Source organism: Littorina saxatilis, linkage group LG5, assembly GCF_037325665.1.
Source record: "Littorina saxatilis isolate snail1 linkage group LG5, US_GU_Lsax_2.0, whole genome shotgun sequence".
Classification (NCBI taxonomy): domain Eukaryota; kingdom Metazoa; phylum Mollusca; class Gastropoda; order Littorinimorpha; family Littorinidae; genus Littorina; species Littorina saxatilis.
In genome coordinates, this window is record NC_090249.1 from 14,617,478 (window position 1) to 14,644,995 (window position 27,518).

Consider the following 27,518-nt stretch of genomic DNA (forward strand, 5'->3'; position numbering starts at 1 on the left):
TGTGTGTGATTGTGTGTATGAGTGCGTGTGTGTGCGTGCGTCCCAGCGTGTGTGTGCGTGTGTGTGTGTGTGTGTGTCAGTATGTGTCACAGTGTGTGTGTGTGTGTGTGTCACAGTGTGTGTGTGTCACAGTATGTGTGTGTGTGAAGTGTGTGTGTGTGTGTGTGTGTGTGTGTCACAGTGTGTGTGTGTCACAGTATGTGTGTGTGTGTGTCTGTGTGTCTGTGTGTGTGTGTGTGTGTGTGTGCATGCACATGTGTGTGTGATTGTATGTGCGTACGTGCATGCATGTGTGTGTGTGTGTGTGTGTGTGTGTGTGATTGTGTGTATGAGTGCGTGTGTGTGCGTGCGTCCCAGCGTGTGTGTGCGTGCGAACGTGTGTGCGCCTGTCTGTCTGTCCATGCCTTATCTTGAAATGTCTCAAAACTGCTTCTACGAACTTGACATCCAATATCTGCATTATATTAGACACAGCTAATTCCAATTCCATACAGTGGAACTCTCTTTTAAGACCTCTGAAATGTTTTGAGAAAATCAGGTCTGAAAATTACTTGTTGACAAAAACTCTAAAAAAACCTATTTGGTCTTGAAAGGTAATGGTCTTAATACAGTTGGTCTTAGAAGGAGAGGGGGGGGTTCCACTGTATGAACCATCACAGGTGAATAACATCAATAGAAACAAGGATAGTCAATGAAGCGTATCTCACATGTGACAATTCGTCCATCCAGCATCCACACGTTGGGCAGGCAGTCGATCACGTGGATACGGTCTAGAGGACACAAAAGGTCATATGTAAATCAGAGGTCATGAGCACAATGAATTATTAACAATGATCTCAAGGTCAAGTCATCGTACATGCTTATTAGAGGGCAAATTAGGTGCAACAGAGTCCACGTGGGAAATTCATGAGCTGCAACCATTCACGCTTGCGGCAAATCAAGCCATCAAAGTTCACACAGTAATCAATTCACTACAAGCTGTTGTTTTATACAGTGGAAAGATCTTTGTAAGACCTTAATACACCAAACACGGATGTCGATTTGTTTCATTTGCATGTGCAAGGACATAGCAAGAGAGACATTATCACAAAACCTCCTTCTTTGCATGTACATTACACACGTTTTACTTCAATTTAAAACTATCCATTCATGTTAAATCTCATTCTGAAGTCTGGTTTTACCAATAAATTCTGGTACAATGCATAATTCTGTGAGTTATCAGACACTTCCGTGGTTTTTGATCAATAAACAACTTAGTAATGCATGTTGATTTGCTTCAGGTTTCATTTGAACATTCGTTTAAAGGCTGACATAGTCCTATTTAATTAGTTTAATTACTTCCAGGGCTTTTCCCATCGTTGCGGGAATGTATAAATTAAGCTTCCTGCAAAGTTTTAGGTTTGAAGTCCTTACCAATTACGAGAAATAATTAATTCTTTATCGCATTGTTTTGCAACAGTTCTCCAGGACTTGGGCTATTTTTACTGAGACCGTTGACGTCACTTCGTGACGTTTCGTAAACCAAAGATGGCGTCGGAGACAGTCAAAGCGACTGTTCTGTTTACATTCGACACTATCAACACCACTTTGCAATACTGAAATAATTTTTTCTGTGTTTGAAAGCTACAGCCAATCGTTATTATATCCCCTTAGGTATAGTTTTATAACATTATTGGCACATGTAAACAATATGAATTAATTAATGAACGCTACGAATATGGCAGCCTTTAAAGGCACAGTAAGCCTCCCGTAAACCATCACAGATACTGTCAGGCTTTTACACACAGTACACACACCCTTCCATTTGAATGCTCACCAAACGGGAACATCCTAGGTGCCCTCCGTAAAAAGCGAACAATTTTCAAAGAATTTATTTTTGCGTGGTTTATCTTATCCCTGAGCCATCGTGAACCCGTGTGATCAAGTTTCCCTTTTTCACAATGTAGTCGTCATTTAGTCATTTGAATGTGACTCGCTGTGAGCTTGTCTGCAATAGCACATTATTAAGTACCTCTGACTATGCACAAAACAAACGGCTGTGGTTCACAAGAACTCTAGCGATGGCTTTTGACTGTTCAGGGGAACTGCCACTGGCGATAGGCATAAACCGCTGTCTGCTACGAGAACTACGACCTTGCATGACCCTGCTTCCGGGCTTTTCTTTTTTCAAACTTTCAAAACTTCGAATTGTATTGATCTTGTCTTGATGAAAAAAGAATTCTTTTATGATTTAAGAATGTTTGTGTAACAAGCTGTCAATTTATTATTTAGATTTTAAAAGTTAGGTCTAGCGCCAAAACGCACCACGGTCCGATTGTCTCTGACACAATCCGCAAAATTAATTCTTTGAAAATTGCTCGCTCTTTACGTAGGGCACCTAGGATGTTCCCGTTTGGTGAGCGTTCAAATGGAAGGGTGTTTGTACTGTGTGTAAAAGCCTGACAGTATCTGTGATGGTTTACGGGAGGCGCACTGTGCCTTTAAGTCATTAAACCTTCGGATATATAAACAATTTCAAGCTCCAGGGTCGCTGCATGTGTGTTCTTGAGCAAACAAGAACATACAACACTCCCCCCCCCCCCCATCCACACACACACACACGAAGGCATGCATACATGCAGTCACTCAAAACATACATACTTATACAACCACTGCGATAAATCAATAAAAATCATTTTTAAAAAGCCATTTGTATCACTATTAAATTCAAAATGAGCTACAGATCAATCATACCCCCATGGGCCCCCTTCAATATCATAGTTTTTATGTTTAGTACAGATTGTGTTTTAGCCTCTAAATTTGCTATTGATCAATTTGTGTGTTTCATTGTCTACAGTATCTGATATTCTCTTCATGAAAATGTTGCTATTGCAGCCTTGAGACAAGAGTTTCAAATTACTGGTTACGATGTTTTTTCCCTGTGTGTTTTATTGCTTCTTGTTTATTGCATTCAGGCCTGATAATTAAGACTCATCACATCATAGAGGCACAGGGTAAGTTGAAGATGGTGTGTGTGTGGGTGTATGTGGGTGTGTGTGTGTGTGTTTGTGTGTGTGTGTGTGTGTGTGTGTGTGTGTGTGTGTATGTGTGTCAGTGTGTGTGTGTGTGTGTGTGTGAGAGAGAGAGAGAGTGTCAGTGGAACTAAGGACATGCTATATTTGTACAATTTGTTTCTTAAAGCCACTTTTCTCAACACCTTGTAATGCACCAACACAAACACACCGGAACAACACCATTCCCCTAACCCTCATTTCCTAACTGCATTTCCAACCACCACAAACAATCTTATCCAACAGCTCCACCCCACACACTATATAACCCTCTTCCCCCACCTCTCAAACCAAACATCTTTTCCCAACAGCCCCCCCCCCCCCCCCCCAAAAATCTCATCATCTGCTCCACCCCAGCCACCAAGTCAACCCACCCATCAATAAATCAATGGAAAGGGGGGAGCTGGAGCCTGCCTGCCCTCCTTTCCCCCCACCCCTCCCCCCTAGACGACCAAGGACACATTGAGCTCTACAATCTCTAACACCAAAATAATGGTATCTCGCGAGGCCCTTTCACCCTCCCAAAACAGAAAGGTGCTGTCCCAGGAAATGCTAAATTTGGACAGTGCTGTGCAAAGGTCGTGTACAGGGACAGGAACGGCACAATGACGTCAGGGTCTGCCCACCGTTGGTGGCAAAAAAAGTGCGGGGGTGTAGTGTAATGGTCCCCTGGTGTGGTGCTAGCTGGGACGGTGACTTTTGGGTAACTGGATTAACCTTCTGCGAGAGGCTCTCTACGCGGCCTGTGTTTAATAGGACGGGGCTCTAACTTCTTCCTGACGAGCGCAGAATTATCTTGGTGATTGTGTGTGTGTGTGTGTGTGTGTGTGTGTGTGTGTGTCTGTGTCTGTGTTTGTGTATTTATGCGTGTTTGTGTGTGTGTGTGTGGGTGTATGTGGGTGTGTGTGTGTGTGTACCAACACCGTCAGTGCATAGCTCTCTTAAATCTGCTTCTGTGGAATCCACAGATCTTGTCTAAAACACTTGGAACTGAAAACATTTCCAGAAACTTAATTGTGTAAGTGCTGTTCATGCATGATTGAGTAGTTTTCCAACAAATGGTTGAATCCTTGAAAGGCCACCATCTTGCTTTTCTGTTTTAATTTCAGTCATGCTTAAAATGAATCATACAAAATCGAAACTGCTTAATTGTCATCCACACCCTCCCATACCTTTCCCCACTACAATGCATCCCCTCCCCCCCCCCCTCCTTTTTTAAGCCCCCCTGATTTAATACTCCCTCCATTTTAAGACACCCTTATCCCAGATTATCTCTTCATAACCTCTTTAAATTGATCCTCAATTTAACACTCCCTCCTATTTGTAAAACCCACTATTTTGAGATTTTGGAAGGTTCCACTGTTCATTCAAAATGCACTAAAAGAATAGGGGATGCAAAAGAGTGGTGTGTTAGCTACCTTCCTGTAAAGATTCAGCTGCTAAAGGTCAAACTCAGCTTGTGAAGCCAGTTATTGACGACCAGCTTGCAAAGGGCAGCAGACTGGACATCACTTATGTCCAGTCCACCACTGATGGCTACAACACTGACCACAAAACTGGACTGACCTTATCACCAGTGTGGTGACCAGCTTAGTCAGTTTTTTTGTCCTCTGACAAGGTTCTCTAAGCTCTTGCAAAAACCCTGAGTCAGCCAATTTGTGTTTTTTAATCAATCAATCAATCAATCAATGACGCTTATATCGCGCATATTCCGTGGGTACAGTTCTAGGCGCTCTGCAGTGATGCCGTGTGAGATGAAATTTTATACGGCCAGTAGATTGCAGCCATTTCGGCGCATATTTACCTTTCACGGCCTATTATTTCAAGTCACACGGGTATAGGTAGACAATTATTAACTGTGCCTAAGCAATTTTGCCAGGAAAGACCCTTTTGTCAATCGTGGGATCTTTAACGTGCACACCCAATGTAGTGTACACGGGGGGAGGGTTCGGACACCGAAGAGAGTCTGCACACAACGTTGACTCTGAAATAAATTTCCGCCGAACCTGGGATCGAACTCACGCTGACAGCGGCCAACTGAATACAAATCCAGCGCGCTACCAACTGAGCTACAGGGTGACACAAAAAAAACAGAGCCCACCAAAAGTTTAATATTTTCTGAAATAATCAGCCGATTCTTTTATTTTTTCAGGTGAGCCAAGCTGAAATGATGTTCTAACAGCCCACCAAGTTTGAGCTTCAAGATGTCATGGACAACGGAGCATAAGACATTTATAGTCGAGGCCTATTTTCGGTCGAATTCTATCCAGACTGGTCAGCCGCAGATGTGGGATCGCTCTTACAGCTGCTGTTATTGCTGCCTTAAGATCAGGGATGGTCTGGGGGTTGTTGCCATATACCCTGTCCTTGAGGTACCCCCACAGATAAAAATCTGGGGGGTTCAAGTCCGGTGAATAGGGGGACCACTCTGGGTCACATCTGCGGCTGACCAGTCTGGATAGAATTCGACCGAAAATAGGCCTCGACTATAAATGTCTTATGCTCCGTTGTCCATGACATCTTGAAGCTCAAACTTGGTGGGCTGTTAGAACATCATTTCAGCTTGGCTCACCTGAAAAAATAAAAGAATCGGCTGATTATTTCAGAAAATATTAAACTTTTGGTGGGATAGATCTGTTTTTTTTGTGTCACCCTGTATATCCCCGCAGTGTCCTGTCAGTGGCTCATCTGTACAAGGAGACTCACTGTCAATATATCTCTATGCAGTTAAGTTTCTGTGCCAGACTGTGGGTTTGATTTAATTTATTTTCTATAAATATTTTCAGTTTCAACATTTCTGATTGTGGATGGTAAGAGAATGTTCACAGGGGAATGGTTATTGCCAGACCTTTTTATCAAGTTCGCAACTATCCTTAGCGGATTATGACTTTATTCAGTTATTCTGCAGAAAAGACAAATGCTGCGGAAAAGAACAAAAACCGTTCTTTTCTGCAGCATTTCTGCATAATGTCATCTTTCGCCGAAGCAGCGTTTTTTTCTGCAGCAATACATTTTACTGCAGTCAAATTGAAATCAAGAATGCTGCAGTAAAACGGTGCTTTTGTTTTACTGCAGAAAACCTGTTTACATTTTTTCTGCAGCATTGTGTACTGGCTCTTGGCGGATTAAGACATTATTCAGTTACTCTGGAGAAAAACCGAAATGCTGGAGAAAAACTGTCTTTTCTTCAGCATTTCTGCATAATGTCATCTTTCGCCGAAGCAACGTTTTTTACTGCAGTAAAACAGTTTTTCTGAAGCATAATGTTTACTTGGTTTTCTGCAGCATTATTGCGATTAACTTTTTCTTCAGAATAGTCTGTGACAGTTTTTCTGGAGAAAAACCAACGACCTTGTAAAGTAGCGTTTGTATTCGTCGCCCCCTGGGATAGTATAATAGTTTGTTTCGCAGTGTACCAATCAGAAGGCGTGTAGCATAAGGGCATTATATTCAACTTCACAATGGCGGCCGAACGTGAACAATTTCTGAAGCAAATCGAACACGAAGTGGACTACTGCGTGCATCTGGGAAAATGTGACAATGTTGCTGACAGGTGCCATTGTTTAATTTGAAACTTTGAACTTCCGGCGGAAAGGAAGTCAGACAGACAAAATACATTCGTGTCACGCACAACTATTGGTAATTCTGGATGAGTCCATCTCTCGACAGAGGGGGGCTCGCGTGCTCCAACATTATAATGAGCCAGTACAAAATGCTGCAGAAAAAGTGTAAACAGGTTTTCTGCAGTAAAACAACAGCACCGTTTTACTGCAGCATTCTTGATTTCAATTTTACTGCAGTAAAACTGTTTTACTGCAGAAAAAAACGTTGCTCTCGCGAAAGATGACATTATGCAGAAATGCTGCAGAAACAAACAGTTTTTCTCCAGCATTTCTGTTTTTCTGCAGAATAACTGAATAAAGTCATAATCCGCTAAGGATACGCAACCTCACCGGCAGTTCTCTCTCTCCCTCCTCACCCCCCCACCCACTACCCCTCAACAAAATCTGTATGATCACACATCAAATATAGAGTGTGAATGCAGCCTCTTTGGTGATTAAATTTCCTTCTTTGCTGCAGCAGCTTGTACATGTCCGTGTACCTACAGATTCTTTGGGAACAGTTTTGTGGATGGTTTTTGTGGATTGTTTATAGGAGGCAAGCAAAAAGTTCACAAACAAGAACAAATTATCAATATGGTCTACTAAAACACACACACACACACACACACACACACACACACACACACACACACAAGCGCACACAGACACTCACTATTTAAAATAGGAAACAACATTTAATGCTCAGGGTCGAAGTAGTTTTTGGCATGACCAGTTCATTTGACAATGTTATGAAAAATGATTTAATGTTTTACAATGCCTAAAAGATCAATGTATACAGTCATGATTATTGGAACTGAATGCAAAAGCGAATTAGAGACTCAGATTGAGATACATTGACATTTGAAAATGATATAACCCCAGAACCTTGAAATTTCATTTTTTGCGTTTCAGGACACTCAACCATAAATTGACAAATCAGAGAGGTAGAATATTAATTATAACCGCATGGTGAGAGAGTATGTGTTAAATGCCAGTCTGAAGATCTTGGAGAAAAATTGTATTACATATTTCAGTGTCGGTTTTTCTCCTTAAATATGAGGAAGAAGTTAATACCGATGTATTTTCGGAGGAATTCAAATTCAGTGATATTTAAATATTCATTAGAAATTAAAAAAGAAACGAGTGTTCACAATGTTTCATTAAGTATATCATGAAAGAATCTTGATTAGTTTTCTATGTCTTGATATAAAATGGTCTGAACTGTTCACATGCTTGTGGAACTGTCAATTATGTATTAGCTCAGTTCAATTTGTGTATGCTTAAATAGACCATGTATGAAGTACTGTGTCTCATTATTGTTCTTTGTTTTATGTTTTTGATGTAATTGACCTACTTCATGCAATTAAGCCTAGGGTTTTTTAAATAAAACTTCCTCTGCACTCACCACCTCCCATCCCACACCACCCCCACTTCTCCCACTCTTACAAAACATTACCCTCACCAAAACTTTACTTACAGTAAGGATCTCTCTCCAACTTTTGGTTGCCATGGAGGCTAAGGGATAGAATATGTAAATGTGTCAGGTTAGCGAGGACGGGCCAGTCGAGGTCATTGTTAGACAGCACCAAGGTTCCAAGCGCCAGGAATCGCGAAAGTCCATCAACACTCTGGAGCTGAATCAGAAATAAAAACACACACAAAATAAATAATTTTACGGTGAATCACCAGAATCTGATGAAATGCTGAGTCAGAAAGAAAATTACCCACCAAACAATATATTTTGTAATGATTCACAGATTCTGATGAAAAGCTGAGAAAATTACCCACAAACTCAATTATTTTTGTGATGAATTATCAGAGTTTAATTAAATGCTGAGTCAGAAATTATTACATACATGTAATTCTTTATTAATTACCAGAATCTGAAGAAATTCTCAAAGAAAACCACCAATAATGGAATAACAATATCAGGCTTAATTACCACCAATGAGATAAAATGCTCATAGCCGTAACACAAGTCACATACAAGATATAAAAGCATCATTATTTTTTCACAAAGAGTTTGTCACAAGCATTTGTGGGTATACATGTGTGAACATCATGTGCCTTATTCTTGGTGGAACCAATTCTTAATCATAAAGGTTTGGTCAAACACACAAGCATAAGATACTTAGTGTAATAGTCATTTTATCTACATGTAGATGTACTTAACAATATTAACAGTTAATATTTGGCATCATGTGTGTGTGTGTGTGTGTGTGTGTGTGTGTGTGTGTGTGTGTGTGTGTGTGTGTGTGTGTGTGTGTGTGTGTGTGTGTGTGTGTGTGTGTGTGTGTGTGTGTATGTGTGTGTGTTTGTGTGCATGCGTGTATGTGTGTGTGTGTAAGTGTGCGTGCATGTGTGTGTGTGTGTGTAAACTGTTTCCACCTAACATTTGAATCTTGATTACAAATCAGCAGGAACATTCCAGAAACACATATTTATTACATATCTAGACTATAGAAACTTACCCAGTTGTTGCTTAAATCAAGGTGCCACAACTGTTTGCCGCAAACATCAACTCCAATTGCATCTTGAAGTTTGTTTCCACTCAATATCAACGTCTCCAAATTGGTGCATGAGGAAAGGCGTTCTCCTAAGGAAACTGGTAAAAACATTTTTTAAACAATCCAGGTGTTATAAGACCGGGAATTTGTATGTCACAGGAAGGTACATAAAACTGAATGTAAAATTAGCATGTTACATGCCTCAAAAAGAGACTCAAAAACAGTTTGATGCAACGTTCTTTCTTTTATTACAGGGTTTAACCTGGGAGAAAAAGGCGATGGGACATTTGTCCCCCTCAACCAAATTCCGATGGGACATAGTCGAAGGCAAGAAACGCCAAAGAGGCATGTACGTGTTTTTGACCAATGATGCAAAATGGTGCAATATATATTGTGCCAAATTAGCCCTTATATCGTATTATCCATGTATGTGTGTGTGTTTGTGTGTGTGTGTGTGTAATCCGATGTAAAGTGTAGATTTTGTGGTGTAGTGGTACGTAATCTCAATGCGCCCTTTGACGCACTGAAGGGAATTGTGATGGGACATTTTCAGATTTCATGCACCAATGGCGCAGGGCGCCCTAGTAAATGAAACCCTGTATTAGAACTGGAAAAAAAGATTTGTTTTGTCATTACCAAACATTTCTTTGTTCCAATGTCAATGATTTATGCACTGCAGTTTGTTGACAAATGTTGCTTCTAGACTAGCAGTAATTCCAAGCTGCTTGGTTCGCAGACACATACACTGATACAGTGATGACTGACTCAGATGGAATCAGTGACTCGTCAGCTTTGTTGTGGTGATCTTCAATCTTTCATAAGCAGCTAAGACAAGGAAATAAAAGGAGGAAGGGATAAGTAAGAGAAAAAGAAGGTTGACAGATTTAAAAAATAAAAATGAAAACAAATAGTTTGCTGACTGCGCAAGTTGATCTTTCAGTAATTAACTGTCATTCTAGGCGGAAAAGCATAATCCTCAGTTTCTACTGCCAGTTGTGAGTGCCAGTTCTTGAGCCTGGGGGTTTCATAACCATCTCGGCGGTTCCCGTGTCATTGCATTTTCCTTTTTACATTTAGTCAAGTTTTGACTTTTTTTTATGTTGATGTTTGTTTCTAGTGTACAAATACTAGAAATACAGACGTAAGAGAGACAAACAGTTCATGGGGATTGTTACAAGTACACTTGCTCAAGATCGAAATAACAAATATTCAGGTGCAGATTAGGCTACGGACTTAAAGAAAGAATATGAGCTGAATTATTACAGCATGTTTATCCCAAAAAATGCTTACCAATGCCGAGATTTGAGAGATCCAGATACTCCACTGTGCTCAGAGGTCTTTCGCTGCGAGATCGCAGCACCTGAGAAAGAGAATAAACATTTTGTTGGATATGAGACTTTATCTTAGTAAATAAGCTACGTCGGATGTATAAATACAAACAGACATAACATCCACACACCTGATTAGTTAGTCTCATGGTCTGATCATCGTCAGCTACGACGTTAAAATTAGTAATCCTGTCTGTTTTCACAAGTTTTGGTCGGCCATGGATGGTTGCTGTCGGATCACCGCCGGCATTTTTTCATCCGCAAGAATAAAAAGTTCCTAGGAAACAAAAAGATGAATGAAAACGCATGTTTTGCTTCGTTGCAGCTATGTTCATCGTTAAATTAAGAAAAACTGTACATCTTCTGAACTACCAAATTAAGTGAAAGTGCTTGTGTCAAGCTCTCTAAACCGGAAGTGACTTGAGCAGTAATACATTACTTCTTGCTGACCTTTTCAGGTTATGTTTACACACGTGATTTCCAGCACGATTGCTCTTCTTCTTTCTTTAGACTGCCGCCTTCATCAAAGTGAAGATTCTGCAGACTTTGGAGAGAGTTGCGAAGATGATTTGCAGCTGGTGTCATTAGAACTGCCCGGGGGTTCAGTGGTAGCGAGTGGGGGGTAGAAATAGAGGAGGGAGGTGGGGAGAATCAGGGGCGGGGGGAGGGGGGGTGGGGGCGGGGAGGGGTGTCTAGATCCGGGATTTGAAGGCTTCCAGAGAGGGGCTGAGAGCGACCTCACCCGGGAGCGCGTTCCAGTCCACGATGGTGCGTGGAAAGAAGGACTTCTGGCGGTAGGTTGTGCGGCACAACGGTAGCTGGTAGGCAGCATCGTGAAGGAGTCTGGTGCTTTTGGCGGTGGGATTTGGGGTGGGTGTGTTGCGGGTGTTGATCGACAGCAAGCCATTGGTGTATTTGTACATGGTGATGAGGCGGGCTCTGCGGCGCCGATCTTGAAGTGTGGGCCACTGCAAGTGTTCCAACATGGCATCAACGCTCGAAGTCTTGCGGTGGCGATTTACAACCCATCGGGCTGCCCTGCGCTGCACAGCTTCGAGGCGATCCACGTCCTTGCAGGTGTACGGATCCCACACGGGACTCGCAAATTCCAGGGGAGAACGGACAAGGGCAAAGTAGGCTCTCTGCTTCACTTCCTGTGAGCCGACTCTTAGGTTGCGTCGGAGAAAGCCAAGCATCTGGTTTGCTTTGTTAGTGATGTTTAGGATGTGGATATCCCACCTCAGGTCGTGGGACAGGGTCACTCCGAGGTACTTTGCCTCGTTTACAGGGCACTAAAACCCACTGACCTGTAGCACTGAAACATTTTCAGGCGCTGCCAATTTTTCTGTGTTTACTTACACTACACCAAAACAAAGAAACAAGGAACAATGATAACAGTAATATAATATATAAGTAAAGTGCTATGAAAACATCAAGCTTGCCATCAAAGAGGGGTGTATACTTATTTTAACAAGTAGGGAATCTCTCTCAGTCTCTCTCTCTCTCTCTCTCTCTCTCTCTCTCTCTCTCTCTCTCTCTCTCTCTCTCTCTCTCTCTCTCTCTCTCTCTCTCTCTCTCTCTCTCCAGTGTTGTGTAGTGATGTCAGTGCGTCACTGAGGCTCCCCCGGGGTTTAAATTTACCTATTTTTGGTCGTACATGTACTTTACTGGGACCAGGGTGCAGCAAAGGCGATTCAGTAAGTATAGCGCTTAGCCCTTTTAACCCAAGATAGCACTGAATTGTTTAAATAATAAAAAGAAACAAGTCGCGTAAGGCGAAATAACAACATTAAGTCACTCTGTCGAACTCAAAGAATGAAACTGAACGGCGGCACGCGGCATTTCAGTTTTTCAGTCACCAAGACAAATGTAGTATGCTTGGACTGTATGTAGTAGAGGCTCGGGGAGCTCAGTGATGGTTTACGGGAGTCTTACTGTGTCTTTAATTAATTAACACAGAATGACACATTTAATTTAGACAATAAAACCACCAAGCTGATGCTCACAACAACAAAACAATTCCATTATAAGTGGAAAAAAACATGTCAGTTTTTGCAGAATTGGCAAGATGTGTGGAGGGGTGGGAAGGAGGTGGGGGAAAAAGTAGAGAAAACAGTCAGACGGAAAGACTTATAAAATGATGGGGAAAGAGAGTAGTACCACCATCACACGAAGAATACAAGAGCCAAAAATTCATCAACAAGAACGCTCGGTGAGTTTGATCGGCAACTGAGAGAGAGATGGGGGGGGGGGGGGAGATAGAAAGAGAGAGCGAGAGAGAGAAATAGAGAGAGAAAAAAGAGAGAGAAAGAGACAGAGAGAGAGAGAGAGAGAGAGAGAGAGTGATAGGGACACTGACACAAACATAGATGTTATTGTGTAGGCCAACGACCCATTCACAAACATGGTGGAAAATATTATTTGTAATTAAAGTGAAAAGCAAAAATTACACCCACGAACAGATCGTTTCCAAGTGCTTTAGGCAGCAGCATCAAAAACTTCGCAAAGGGTTTCTACCGGCTACTAACCCCAACTGATACTAACACCCCTTCCCACACACACACACAAAACTGGTTCTCAAAAACATGTAACATGTGAACAGCATGCTCAAAATCCTTCCAAGCATTCTTCACGCTTCTTAAGTGCATAAACAATGTACATGCATGCCAACGTTTCTGATCTGTACTAAAGTAGGGCTCCTAAAGAGGCCCTTAGTATCATAATATGTCCTACGCATACTGACGGTCAAAATATTGTACTTTTTGCTGATCTCGTCATATGCGTGACATTCAACAACAAAAATATTTTCGTCCTCGATATTGTTGGGACAGAAAGGACAGCTTTTACTTTTAAACCCCTGTGAATAAAACCTCTTATTTATTTTCAATTCGTTAATACCAAAACGAAATCTTACCAACACATCTCGATTTTTTTAATTGTGATATCGTTCAAATATTGTTCCGCTTTAAACGAATTTTTAAACAATCGATAACTTTGAAATCTGTGACTTGGCTGAATTTTGATTAGCCATTCTTCTTTAAAGCAGTCAATGACTTTCTGCTTAAAACTGGAAAGAAAGGCTGATTCATTTTCTACTCCGTTCTCCCACACATTTTCGAAACCATGATATTGTTCGAGACATTCTTTAATATAATACAACCAATTGCCCTGTGCATTCAGCCGGTTTGACTGCATCATTTTGAGAACTTGTCTGGCAAGTCTTGACTCAGGCATTTTCTTAATTTTAAACCAATATTTAAAAACAGAGAGTGTATACTATAAACATATAATGGATGATATCGTCCTGTGTCCCCGTACAACAAATGGGGGGGGGGGGGGGGGGGGTTTGCCGCTGACGTTCAAAAGACTGATGGGGAGAAAGAGAGAGAGAGAGAGAGAGAGAGAGAGAGAGAGAGAGAGAGAGAGGAGGAGAGAAGTGACAAGATAAAATAAGATAAGATAAGATTGTGAAGGGTTCGGGAAATTGATGATCTTGACAAAACGCCGACTTCCTCCGAGATGCAGTAGGTCAGGCGCTACATTACACAACGACCACCTGCGTGCCCAAGGTATCCGTCGTTCCCCGGGAGAGCGGTTTGACTTCAGAGAGAACAAAGACTTGCTTGAAGTGACACAGACAGCTAAGGGCGTTTACGATCAACAGGTGGCTGGACATGTGCATATCAAAATTTAACTTAGAACAGATAATGACATTACACATACATAAAGCGATCGGCAAAACGTACACAAGACACAAACCACAAACTGATCGGCAACAAAGACTAACTGGACAATGACAATAACTTTACTCTATAATTGGTGACACTGAGCTTTTTACATTTAGTCAAGTTTTGACTAAATGTTTTAACGTAGAGGGGGGAATCGAGACGAGGGTGTGGTGTATGTGTGTGTGTGTGTGCTGTGTCTGTGTAGAGCGATTGAGAGTAAACTACTGGACCGATCTTTATGGAAATTTGACATGAGAGTTCCTGGGTATGACGTCCCCGGACGTTTTCTTCATTTTTTCGATAAATGTCTTTGATGACGTCATATCCGGCTTTTTGTAAAAGTTGAGGCGGCACCGTCACACCCTCATTTTTTAGTCAAATTGATTGAAATTTTGGCCAAGCAATCTTCGACAAAGGCCGGGGTTTGGTATTGCATTTCAGCTTGGTGGCTTAAAAATTAATTAATGACTTTGGTCATTAAAAATCTGAAAATTGTAATTAAAATTATTTTTTTATAAAACGATCCAAATTTACGTTCATCTTATTCTTCATCATTTTCTGATTCCAAAAACATATAAATATGTTATATTCGGATTAAAAACAAGGTCTGAAAATTAAACATATAAAAATTGTTATCAAAATCAAATTTCCGAAATCGATTTAAAAACACTTTCATCTTATTCCTTGTCGGTTCCTGATTCCAAAAACATATAGATATGATATGTTTCGATTAAAAACACGCTCAGAAAGTTAAAACGAAGAGAGGTACAGAAAAGCGTGCTATCCTTCTCAGCGCAACTACTACCCCGCTCTTCTTGTCAATTTCACTGCCTTTGTCACGAGCGGTGGACTGACGATGTTACGAGTATACGGTCTTGCTGAAAAATTGCATTGCGTTCAGTTTCATTCTGTGAGTTCGACAGCTTGACTAAATGTTGTATTTTCGCCTTGGCGCGACTTGTTTGTTATATCCGAGGGGACCATATCCAATATCTTCTTCGGTTTCATCTTTATCGACCAAGGCCGAAGGCCGCGGTTGATAATTGGTGACACTGAGTTCACCCTGTCACAAGATTATAAGATGTTTGGTGGCTTTTTGACAGACCAGCTTTTTACATTTAGTCAAGTTTTGACTAAATGTTTTAACGTAGGGGGGGAATCGAGACGAGGGTGTGGTGTATGTGTGTGCGTGTGTATGTGTGTGTGTGTGTGTAGAGCGTTTCAGACTAAACTACTGGACCGGATCTTTATAAAATTTGACATGAGAGTTCCTGGGAATGATATCCCCGGTTTTTTCTTTTTTTTCGATAAATGTCTTTGATGACGTCATATCCGGCTTTTTGTAAAAGTTGAGGCAGCACTGTCACACCCTCATTTTTCAATCAAATTGATTGAAATTTTGGCCAAGCAATCTTCGACGAAGGCCGGACTTCGGTATTGCATTTCAGTTTGGTGGCTTAAAAATTAATTAATGACTTTGGTCATTGAAAATCTGAAAATTGTAAACAAAAAAAAATTATAAAACGATCCAAATTTACGTTCATCTTATTCTTTATCATGTTCTGATTCCAAAAAAATATAAATATGTTATATTTGGATTAAAAACAAGCTCTGAATATTAAAAATATAAAAATTAGGATCAAAATTAAATTTCCGAAATCGTTTCAAAAACTATTTCATCTTATTCCTTGTCGGTTCCTGATTCCAAAAACATATAGATATGATATGTTTGGATTAAAAACACGCTCAGAAAGTTAAAACGAAGAGAGGTACAGTAAAGCGCAACCGCTGCCGCGCCAAACAGGCTCGTCACTTTCACTGCCTTTTGCACTAGCGGCGGACTACGTTCAGTTTCATTCTGTGAGTTCCACAGCTTGACTAAATGTAGTAATTTCGCCTTACGCGACTTGTTTGTTAGTCCGAGGGGACCATATCCGATATCGAATGCCGCGGTTGATTAATATGAAAACAGAAGGCGATATGGACCCGAGATATTCTGCCTGTATTGAAAGGCGAATACCATTTGGACCAGCCATGAGTGTCGCACGCTGCCGCTGGGTATCTTGACCGGCACATTTTAGAAGAAATTATAATGAAAGTAACAACAAAAGTGATCTTTTCAAGCGAGGTGTCCGCAATCTGCATGGAAGAGTATACCTCTTCATTTATCTACAGCGCTCGATCTGTTCTCCGATTTCATTGTGTGTGTGTCTGTGTGTGTGTGTGTGTGTGTGTGTGTGTGTTTATGCGTCCTTGTAAAAACAATATTCGTGCAGTTCAGTTCAGCTCGCTAAATTAGATTTCCTCGCGGCGAGAATTGCCAAAGAAACGCTACTTCCTCGCCACACTCGCCAAATCTAGCGTATAAGAAACGGAGGACTGGCTGAACAAGAGCAGTACAAAACATTGGAAGGATCGAGGCAGGCCCAGCGACTGTGATTTAGGTCAGCACGTTTTTTGCGTGGAATTGCGTAATATTATCACACACACACACACACACACACACACACACACACACACACACACACACACACGTAGGCAGTCTCTGGCTATACGGTTATAAACAGATCGACATCATATCATGACACGTGACTGTTACGGCGTGGGAGTTTCAGCCCATGAACGCAGAAGAAGAAGAAGAAGAAAATCCGGTGTGTCCAGTTTTGACCTTAGTTGTCACACTGACTGGAACATCAGTCGATACCGATTCAGATTGCTTCGCTAACCAGTCTTTCTCTTCGTCTCACGTTATCCTGAGACCGCCGCTTTCTCGTATTTGCGTTTCAATTTCAAAACCTTCCTCAGTGATTGTGTTTTAGCATTGGAGGGGCCAATCACTAGCGAGGGGTGTGAAGGACGTGTTTCCACGTTTTTCCTTCACACCACTCGCTAGTGATTGGCCCCTCCAATGTTTGTACGAGGTTTGGCAAGAAAATGTCACTCCCCAACAAACTATCCAAACCCGACGGAGTTATTTGCGGAATTCGTCTATTTTGAGGAGTACCATGACAAAAAACGCTGTATTTCATGAATGACTGAGTGGATTGCTTCGAAACCGACTTTTAGGATCGTTAGATAATTATGGGTATTTAGCGGATGTAACCCAATTTTCCACAAACCGTTGCAAATTAAAAGACTTACATCCCAACAAAATCATGACTTCGCATCATACACACACACACACACACACACTTACACACACACACACAACACACACACACACACACTTACACACACACACACAAACGACCGCGCGCGTGCAGAAATAATCAAAATGACTAAACAAATAAAGCTTTAAAAAAAAAGAAGAAGAAGAAAAGAAGAAAAAACAAAAGAGAAAGAAAGAAATCTGAACACAACTCAAAGACCTTTTCAGTGATCGCGTCAATGTTGTTGTGCGCTTTTCTGGCGCGGCACGCACTGATGATAATATTCTTCTACTGCTGCCTCCTGCTTGGGACAATGAAGTCAACCGCAGAGCTCTAAATTGTCCCCTCGACATCGTCAGCCTCGGCTGTGTAAGCAGTCCGAATTGGTTTTTATATTTAGTCAAGTTTTGACTAAATATTTTAACATCGAGGGGGAATCGAAACGAGGGTATGGTGTATGTGTGTGCGTGTGTGTGTGTGTGTGTGTGTGTGTGTAGAGCGATTCAGACTAAACTACTGGGCCGATCTTTATGAAATTTGACATGAGAGTTCCTGGGTATGAAATCCCCGAACGTTTTTTTCTTTTTTTTGATAAATGTCTTTGATGACGTCATATCCGGCTTTTCGTGAAAGTTGAGGCGGCACTGTCACGCCCTCATTTTTCAACCAAATTGGTTGAAATTTTGGTCAAGTAATATTCGACGAAGCCCGGGGTTCGGTATTGCATTTCAGCTTGGTGGCTTAAAAATTAATTAATGACTTTGGTCATTAAAAATCGGAAAATTGTAAAAAATATTAAAAATTTATAAAACGATCCAAATTTACGTTTATCTTATTCTCCATCATTTGCTGATTCCAAAAACATATAAATATGTTATATTCGGATTAAAAACAAGCTCTGAAAATTAAATATATAAAAATTATTATCACATTTTTTTTTTCGAAATCGTTTTAAAAACACTTTCATCTTATTCCTTGTCGGTTCCTGATTCCAAAAACATATAGATATGATATGTTTGGATTAAAAACACGCTCAGAAAGTTAAAACGAAGAGAGGTACAGAAAAGCGTGCTTTCCTTCTCAGCGCAACGAATATCCCGCTCTTCTTGTCAATTCCACGGGCACTGCCTTTGCCACGGGCGGTGGAGTGACGATGCTACGAGTATACGGTCTTGCTGCGTTGCGTTGCGTTCAGTTTCATTCTGTGAGTTCGACAGCTACTTGACTAAATATTGTATTTTCGCCTTACGCGACTTGTTTTCTTTTCACTGAGGGAGCTAGTCGGCTATTTCTGGCCGCTAAGGAAACAAGTCTGGCTTGCTTTTGCGTGGCACCAGCAGCGGCATCGGCGTCAGCGTCAGTGCTGGTGTTATTTTTAGAACTGAGTCAAATCAATCTGCTCTGTGTGCGGGTGGGGGATTATCCATCACCGCCCACGCATTTACCCCCCTTTACTCCACATTGCCCCCCCCCCCCCCCCTCCCTCCCCGTCATCCTCTCGCTCTTCTCGTCCACTGATCCACCTTTCAGTTGTCGCCCTTGCCTGTGCCAGACTCCTGAGTCTTCTGGGACGCTCACATGAGGTTCTGTCTGTCTGTTGTCTGTCTGTCTGTCCTAGTCTGTCCGTCTGTCTTTCTGTCTGTCTGTCTGTCTGTCTCTCTCCCCCCCGCCTCCACTCTACTCGAGACAACTGTGTCTGCCTTGAAGTTCATAACAGCATTTAAGCAGAAGCTGAAATGTTTTTGTTATCTTTATATCTTTTTTTCGGTGTCATCGTTCCCTCTAATAGTTCACCCCCACCCCATGCCATGACATGATATGATTGACAACAAGAACAACAACAACAACAACAACAACAACAACAACAACAACAACAACAACAACAACAACAACAACAAAAGTCCCATTTTGAAAAGGCAGCAGTCACGCTATTGACTATTGGTATGCTTCCAAGTAGAATAATGCTCTAAAAGCTGTAAGAAATAACAGTTAGACAGGCCTGTACATGACGGTACTCTCTAATCGCGAATTTCAGAAAATATTATCTACAAATTACTCCGTGTTCAAACGTACTTTGTGGCACGGTCGCGTTGGGGGAAACCAGTCATAACGTCCACAAGTCAAAACGTCCACGCCAAAACGTCCTCAAAACGTCCACATGCTCATGGTCAAAACGTCCACATGTCATAACGTCCACAAGTCAAAACGTCCACGCCAAAACGTCCACAAAACGTCCACATCCAACCGATGTTTGAGAGGCTTGCCAGAAAAGCAAGGAATACACCGTCCCTGCATGAACTTGCAAACTACATAAGAGAAACGTGGATCGACGGTGCGATTTGGACTCCTGATACATGGAACGTCTTCAATCAGGCTGTCAGAACCAACAATGACGTTGAAGGCTGGCACGGGATGTTCAATCGACACGCCAAGCGCTCCAAACTGTCTCTCTACCTGCTCATCCACCTTCTCCACGAACAAGCCAAGATGGTTGACTTGCAGGTACGTCTTGTGTCCTTCTTCTTCTTCTTCTTGGCGTTCGCAGAGGTTACACAATCAGTCCAGCACTGGTGATAAATGTTGTCGTTTTCTCCAACTCCTGTCGACTGCCGTATTACGCCGTATAGTTTGGTCTGCAAGGGAGTTGGTGACGGCCACACTTCTTTTCGTTCCTCATCTAGTAAGGGACATCGCTGTAAGATGTGTTCCGCTGTTTGGTCTTCTTGACCGCAGGCACAGGTTGGTGATGGCGCCAGCTTGAACTTTCGGTTCATGTGAGCATTGAGCCTGTTGTGGCCAGTACGCAGCCTGATGAGGTTGACTTGCTGCTCTCTGGACATTGTGTGGTAGGTCTTGTGTCCGAAAACAAGTTGAAACGTCGCCAACGCAAAAAAAATACCGACAGTTGCATTGCAAGGACAGCTTTTCACTGTCTGGGACGAGTATGTATCAGGGAATCTAACAGCACCTCCGGTACTGAAGAGGTGCAGCCACCTTGTTGGTCCATCAATTGAGTAAATGGAGGCAACTGATGACTGTGTGTCTGACTGCAAGTACGTTTTTATCGTTAACTGTGTTCATAACTTACATTTAAAGTATCACTCTTAGTCTTATAACATTGTTTAATATAAAATGTGATTTGTTATTTTGGGTTTTTTTTCCTGCCACAATATTACAATACGCTTATATGTGCACTGTGATATTCGTGTGATACCCCTGTTAAGAAAACACGTATACTTTATTTGTTGATACCCCTGGTTCTTAGTATTAATAAGGACAATTTATTTTGAAAGTGTTGAACATTTTCTTTTTTAAATTCATGTTGTCTTTATAATAATTTGCTACAATAAAATATTCATGAAAAGATAACTGACTTAAGACTTTTCAGAAAAAAAAGCTTTATGCGAAACTCAAGCATACACAATCACTGTTTTTTTCTTCTTCTATTTCTTCTTGTTCTTGTTCTTTTTTCTTCTTCTTTTTTTGTGTTCTTCTTTTTCGTCTTCTTCTTCTTTTTTTTTTCTTTCTTTTTCATCTTCTTGTTCTTGTTCTTTTATTTTCTTGTTTGTGTTCTTTTTCGTCGTCTTCTTCTTCTTCTTCTTCTTCTTCTTCTTCTTCTTCTTATTATTATTATTATTATTATTATTATTATTATTATTATTATTATTATTGGTGTTTGAACGGACAAACGCATGAAATGAGAACTAGAAACCGAAAATAAAATATTATTATTTCTAACCACAAACTTCACCCATCTTTCTATCTTTAACGTCTAAACAAACTCCCAAAATAAACCACTTTTACTGCAACTCGAGAATTGGCAAGATAGGTCTTCCATCGACTCAGCTGGCATGCAAACATATCATACACAACTTAACAACACTACACAATGTCAATGATCAATCACACATTCACACACTGGGACATCAGGCGTAACCTTTCATTTTAATTCTCCGTATATTTTGATACGGGTGGACAGTGGAGTTGTAACCTTTTGTTGAACCGAATCAGGAGTTCCGGTTGAAAACAATGGATCAAGTTTGCTTCACCGCAAAGAACCGCAACTCTCTGTTACAGGCCAGCGATTCACTGCCTGTGTTGTCCACTGACTACTTAGTAACAGTTGTTGCTCCACTGTTCTCTTGTTCAGCAGCCATGCGCGGAGGGGGATGGGGGAGTGACTGTCAAGCCTCAGTGAGACTCAGGTCAGACCATAAAACTGTCATGGACAATCCTTGACCTCATGTTCTGCCCTGTAATGTGAAGTGGGTTTGTTTTGGAAAAGACGTCGGGTGGTCTCCCACGACAGGTTGAAACCGTGTTTTGGGACCGAAATTGGATGGTCTTTGGTCTCGACAGGCAGGTGGTCTCTTTACACAGGTCATTTATATATTAAAAACCCTTGCGGATACTTTGGGGTGGTCTCCTTAGACAGGTGGTCTCCTTAGATTTAAGGGCAGGTTCGACTGTAGTATCCAGTGCTAGCAAAGATGTGTGATATATATTACGTCGTAATCGTATCCAGCAGGAAAGACCAGGTCTCAAATCTGGTACTTCATGTACAAGTAGCTGGGTACGAAAACCGGGGTAACACGTCACCACAGTGATTTGTTCGTCCTACGCTACATCCGGGCGGCCGATGCACACTCTACCCGGTTTAGAACCTTCCCGTTACCGATCAGAGCCTCAATTACAAAATCACAAGTTTTCCCGATGCTTACTCACTGATATAATGTCATCCTGACAACCAGCAGTGCGACTCATTCTCTTGTGTCACCATGGTAATAATACGAACAATAATAGAACTGACGACATATTCTGAATAAGCCAGGGTAACATCGTCCTATATCAGAATCATTACGCAGTTTTCACGTCAGCCGCGACACTGCATTCTTCGTAGAAACCGCCCTATGTAATGCAAGAATTCCGCAGTTGCATTAGTGTCCCAAAATGTTGGTCCTGTCGTTTGTGTCCAGTCATTATTCCGGCCAGTCAGTCATCCCCACACGTGTTCTGTGATTCTAGACACATGGTTAGTTGTCGTCTGCTCAGCTGACTGTGTGCCGCGTCCGAGACTAGTTTCCAGGCCGGACGTCCTACTGCACTGGCCCAATCTTTGACAGACTTTCTTAAAATTACGGGACTGAGGTCCACCTGTTACCGGTATAAGGTTAGTTTTTTTTTTAAAGAAAGTGTGTGCTATTCTTGTCTTACCTTTATTTCTTCTTTCTTTTATTTTCTCCCCCCCCCCCCCCCCCTTCTTTTTTCACTTTGGTTTTTGTCTGACCTTAGCTTTTTGACTGATTGTTTAATTTGATTCGCTTTTGTCTAGGGTCGCCCCTTTGATCCTTGTGTCCGGCTGTTAGTTTCTGTTCCAATTTCTGAGAGATCGTCTGTATGTCTGCGCGTTATATGGGCGCATTATATAGTCACGATTGCCGCAAAACTTCTCTCTTCATGAATTTCAACTACAGACATTTTCTTCCTCTTTCATCCTCCCCGAACAATTCTCCATTCTTTTTCACAACCATCGGAATGTTGGGTGAAACGTCTCAGTCATTGATTGGTTTTATTCTTATATCTCGCATTGAAACGAAAATAGCACCATGCGCGGCATTTTATCGAACGGCGTCAGGCGTGGTTGCATAGCAAGCGAGCGTTTTTATTGTTTTTGTGCACTTTCAGTAGTGGTCCGAATGGGGATAAAAGTGTGTAAAGATCAAAAGTTGCAGAAAATCAATTTCGTTTGCCTTCAAAGGTTAAGCAATCATGAATGTTTCCAGGTGTAAACAATGAGTGCCAAGAGGAGGTGTAATTTTAGAATACAGCTATGGAACCGGGGTATTTTTTTTCTTCGGAAACAACGGCAAGTGACGCACGTGCACGAGGCCTAATTTAAGAGAAGTGTGAAGTGTAAATGTGAGGAACGGTGGCCTTATTTTAGGGAAGTGTACACTAATTCTTTTTCCACGGGTAAACATCTTTTCCACAAATATTTACTGGATGTAATGTAGATATTTTATTAATGTTATGTTCTTCTTCTTGTCGTTCGCTGTTAGATCGTCAGTCCGGACTGCAGGGCGAAATGTGCTGTCAATGTTATGTTCGAGCTTAGTATTAATTGCACGTTGTTATTTTTTTTATTTTTTTTGTGTGTGTGCAATTTTTACCATTTATTTTGCTTGGTTATGTTTTCTTTTATTTTATTTGGGTTATCTTTTTTCCTTTTTTCAGATTTGTTGTTCGGTTGATTTCATTTGATTTTATTCTTTACATTTCCCCCCGTGTTAGTGTTTCTGTTTAATTTGATTTCATTGTAATTCATTCTGTTTTATTTCATTTTATCTTAACGAGCAAATCTGAATCGATGTAAAAGCTTTGTGCAAAAACTGTCGTGCTGTATCCTGGAACTAATGTCTGGTCACAGCTATGCCCGTCACTGGTATGGAAGCAAAGTAATGATTCTCAACATCAGAAGAATGTCTCGAATATGCTAAAGCTTTAAATCAATATCCCACTGTGGTTTTGGCTGTCACTACTGCTGCAGTTTTGGACACATTTCTGATCACAGAAATGTAACTTTAAATTTTCTGGGATGAAGTAGCTTTAAATTGTCTGGGATGCTGTAGCTTTAAATCGATACCTCATTGTGATTGTGCTTGTCACAACTGATGTAGTTTTGAACTAACACTTTAGTTATAATTAGGGCTAAACCAACTGTTTAGCCTGGAATTACTGTCTGTCCCTAGTTATTCCCGTCACTGGCACTGTATCTTTGAAATAATATCCTGTTATGGGTAGGGCTCTTCTCTCAAAGACGACGCACCTTTAAATCGACTGTGGTTATGGCTGTTACTGCTGTTGCAGTTTTGAACAAATATATATATGACCACAGCTACGCAATGTATATTATCGCTTGTGCTGTACCTTTGAATCGATATATCTTACTGTAGTTCTGCTGTTTTTATCAACCAGGTTTAAATCATTTTGAGACAAGCGGTGACAGGCCATGCTTATACATGTACCGTGTACATCATTTTACTTCTTTTTCATGGGCTAGGTGATATTTTACACTGTCTTGAATTATGGATCTGTGACAGGCAACACAGTCGAACATGTCTATAACGACTAACCAAGGCCACGTGGTCGTTATAGATAGGTGGTCGCTATGGAAAGGTGAAATACATAGAAGCAAAGCTCGTCTGGGGTCCTTAATTCGGAGTGGACGTTGTGAGCAGGTTGTCGCTTTCGTGAGGTGGTCGCAAAGGCAGTTTCGACAGTACTTCTTGCAAGGCCCTGTGTCTCACTGTATCGCGAGCTCTGTTAGAAAAAAGAAAAAATTAAAATAAAAATAAATTTAAAAAACCTGCAAAAATAGATACAATAGTCTGTGAAAGTCCCTGCTGTTGTAGCTTTAAACCAATACCTGACCACAACTATGCCCATCACCATTGCCAGTTCTCCCTATGGCGAGGTGTAAACTGGTTTTAACCGAAGGTAAAAAAAGTTGATCCAGCTTTATACAGAGAGAAAATAAGAACCAGTATATACAGTACGCACGTCTTGTTATATTTACATTTTAAAAGGCTATGCCACTGTGACACAACGAACATCCATACACACAAATATGTATATCTACATTTACTGGCAAGCCAGGCACTCCGCCTACGCCCCGGCCGTCAGCCAATGGCGCAGCTGGCATGGGTGCCTGTGCCAGGAATAACTTAAAAGCTCGGCGAGGCACCGAGTACATATATCACGGACATCTAAAAGTACTTTTAGGGTAAAAGGGTTAGTTTTTGAAAGGTGTATTTATTAGGTAAGAAGGTTTGTTTTATTTAAACGTGGTGGCCTGCCATTTTATAGCCCACAGGCCAGTGCTCAACCAACTGAGCTATCAGGCCAGGCCCCCAGCTACAAATGAAATCAAAACCGGTAGGCGGCCTGACCAGCTCTGTGACGACTTCTTTATTCTGATATTATGACACAAACACCGGTAGAATACCGCACATTTCCAGGAAATCGCGAGCACTGCAGTACTGAAGCTTGGACTTGTCTGTACTGATGCTGTATAGCTTTGAATCAATAACTTCACTTTGTAAGGCCTGTCACAATTGTTTTCACACGTTTCCACGCTGGATAAACGTGAAAAGATCAAAGGTTGAAACAATGGAGATCGTTTACCTGCAAAGGTCAAGTAAATCAAGACGTTGCGATCTGTCAACATTGAATCGTTGAACTAGGTGTCATTGTTAGAATAACTTCTCAGAGATTTAAAAAAAAAAAAAAAAAAAAAAAAATTAAACAGAGAAGACTGCGAACGATCTAAAGTCAAGAACTGGAAAACAAGAAAGGGTATTGAGTTTAACGTTTATTTAAAAATAAAATAAAATGGAAACATTTAAAAAAAAACAAAAAAACCATGGGACGATTTTTTTCATTAGCAGGTCAGTTAAAAACAAAATCAAAACCAACCTCAGAGGAACTTTAATGATCAATACTAATCATCTCATAAGGTTATACAATAGATAGGGTAAAAAAACCTGTTCAAATGAAAACAATGAATGCGAGAGATATTACAGTGAAGACAGTACTCTGTAATTAACAATTGCTGGATCTTGGTTAAAGAGAAAGATTAAAAGGAACAAAAACAAAAATAAAATGCCCCCCCAAAAAGACAACAAAAACAGAGCAAAGATGAGAACCAAGAGTGACAAGAGTGACAATTATTCCTCAGCAAAGTGTTATGTGTGATATTGTCATCATTTTCACGAGTTTTCATTCATAACCAGCTGGGTAACAAAAAACAATGTGACAAATCGAGGTAGTGAATTGGTTTGATCTTCAGGTGAAACGTGGATTGTCAAAGTAAAAGCCAATCAAGTGGTGTGGAGCCATTGCGGCTTTAGATTCGTGTTTCCGAGAACAACGATTCTAAACATTCACTCTCAATGTTCCAAAATGATGACAAAAACCATGTTTTGTGGTTTGTTGTCAGACAAGCATTTTTTTTTTGTCGGGTCATGGGGAGCATATCGTATTCTGTTACCTCTTTATCAACCTCGGCCTTCGGCCTTGCTCGATAAGAATGAAACAGAAGACGATATCGCTCCCCTTGGCCGGACCGACAAACGAGCCATCAAACATCTTATATAGGCTATATATCGTCCTGTGGTAGACTGAGTCAATGTCAATTTTTGTTTACAACACGTCAGGACGTTTATACAGTAGCCCAATAGCCCATCTTATCATTTTTGTAAACAACACGACAGTGAAAAGTTAATTTTGAATGTGTTTTGTACCCACCCACCCCCTCGCACCTCCCCGCACCCCACACCGCCCCATTTTTTTGTAAGCTTTTCTCTATGGTAGGCTTATATTGGTCAGTGGTTGTTCAAGGGCAAATTAATGCGCGCGAAGACCTATGTGCGTCTATTGGTCATTGTGTAAGGTTGTCGCACTCTCTCTCTCTCTCTCTCTCTCTCTCTCTCTCTCTCTCTCACTCTCTCTCTCTCTCTCTCTCTCTCTCTCTCTCTCTCACACACACACACACACACACATACACGCACGCACACACACAAACAAACACACTAACGCGCACACGCACACACACACATATACGCACACGCACGCACGTACACATACATGACACACACACACACACACACACACACACACACACACACACACTGAGACAGGCAGACACGGACGCAGACAGAAACATATTAATATTGGTCCATAGAAAGACTGACAAGTTGGAGATTTTCCGTCCAGAAAGAAAAAAGACTGCTTGAAAAGACACGTGAGAAACCTTATATGTTGTAAGGTCTACGGTGGCAGTTCTTCAATGTCAAGGTCACACTGACATTCGAACTGGCAGAATATCATAGTCTATCATACTCGTTGCAAGAATGATGATAACATGATATGCCTTGTGCTTAGCATTCTGCTAAAGGCGCTTAGCGAAGAAACAAACTCAGATCAATAAAACTCCTCTGGCATTTGCATTGTCACACGCATGCTACTACTAATATATGGCTGACCTAAAAATCATGCTGAGCATTCCCATAACAAGTCTGATTATTCCAACGCTGATGTGTCTTTGTTGCGTCCGAGCTAAAATGCATTTGCATTGTCACACGCATGCTACTACT

General features: G+C 41.2%; 1 protein-coding gene across 4 annotated transcripts in view; it reads right to left on the reverse strand.

Annotated features, from left to right (window-relative positions):
• The window catches only part of LOC138966367 (uncharacterized), a 101,206-nt gene extending 90,486 nt beyond the window's left edge, over positions 1-10,720 (reverse strand). For all 4 annotated transcript variants that reach the window (XM_070338575.1, XM_070338572.1, XM_070338571.1 and 1 more), the window contains exons 1-5: positions 10,619-10,720; positions 10,450-10,519; positions 9,124-9,257; positions 8,130-8,286; positions 708-770 (exon numbers count right to left, since the gene is read on the reverse strand). In XM_070338575.1, coding sequence (XP_070194676.1) covers positions 708-770; positions 8,130-8,286; positions 9,124-9,257; positions 10,450-10,519; positions 10,619-10,636 — 442 coding nt within the window. In that variant the 5' untranslated portion in view covers positions 10,637-10,720. The remainder of the gene's footprint in view (positions 1-707; positions 771-8,129; positions 8,287-9,123; positions 9,258-10,449; positions 10,520-10,618) is intronic.
• Between the last annotated feature and the right edge of the window lie 16,798 nt (positions 10,721-27,518).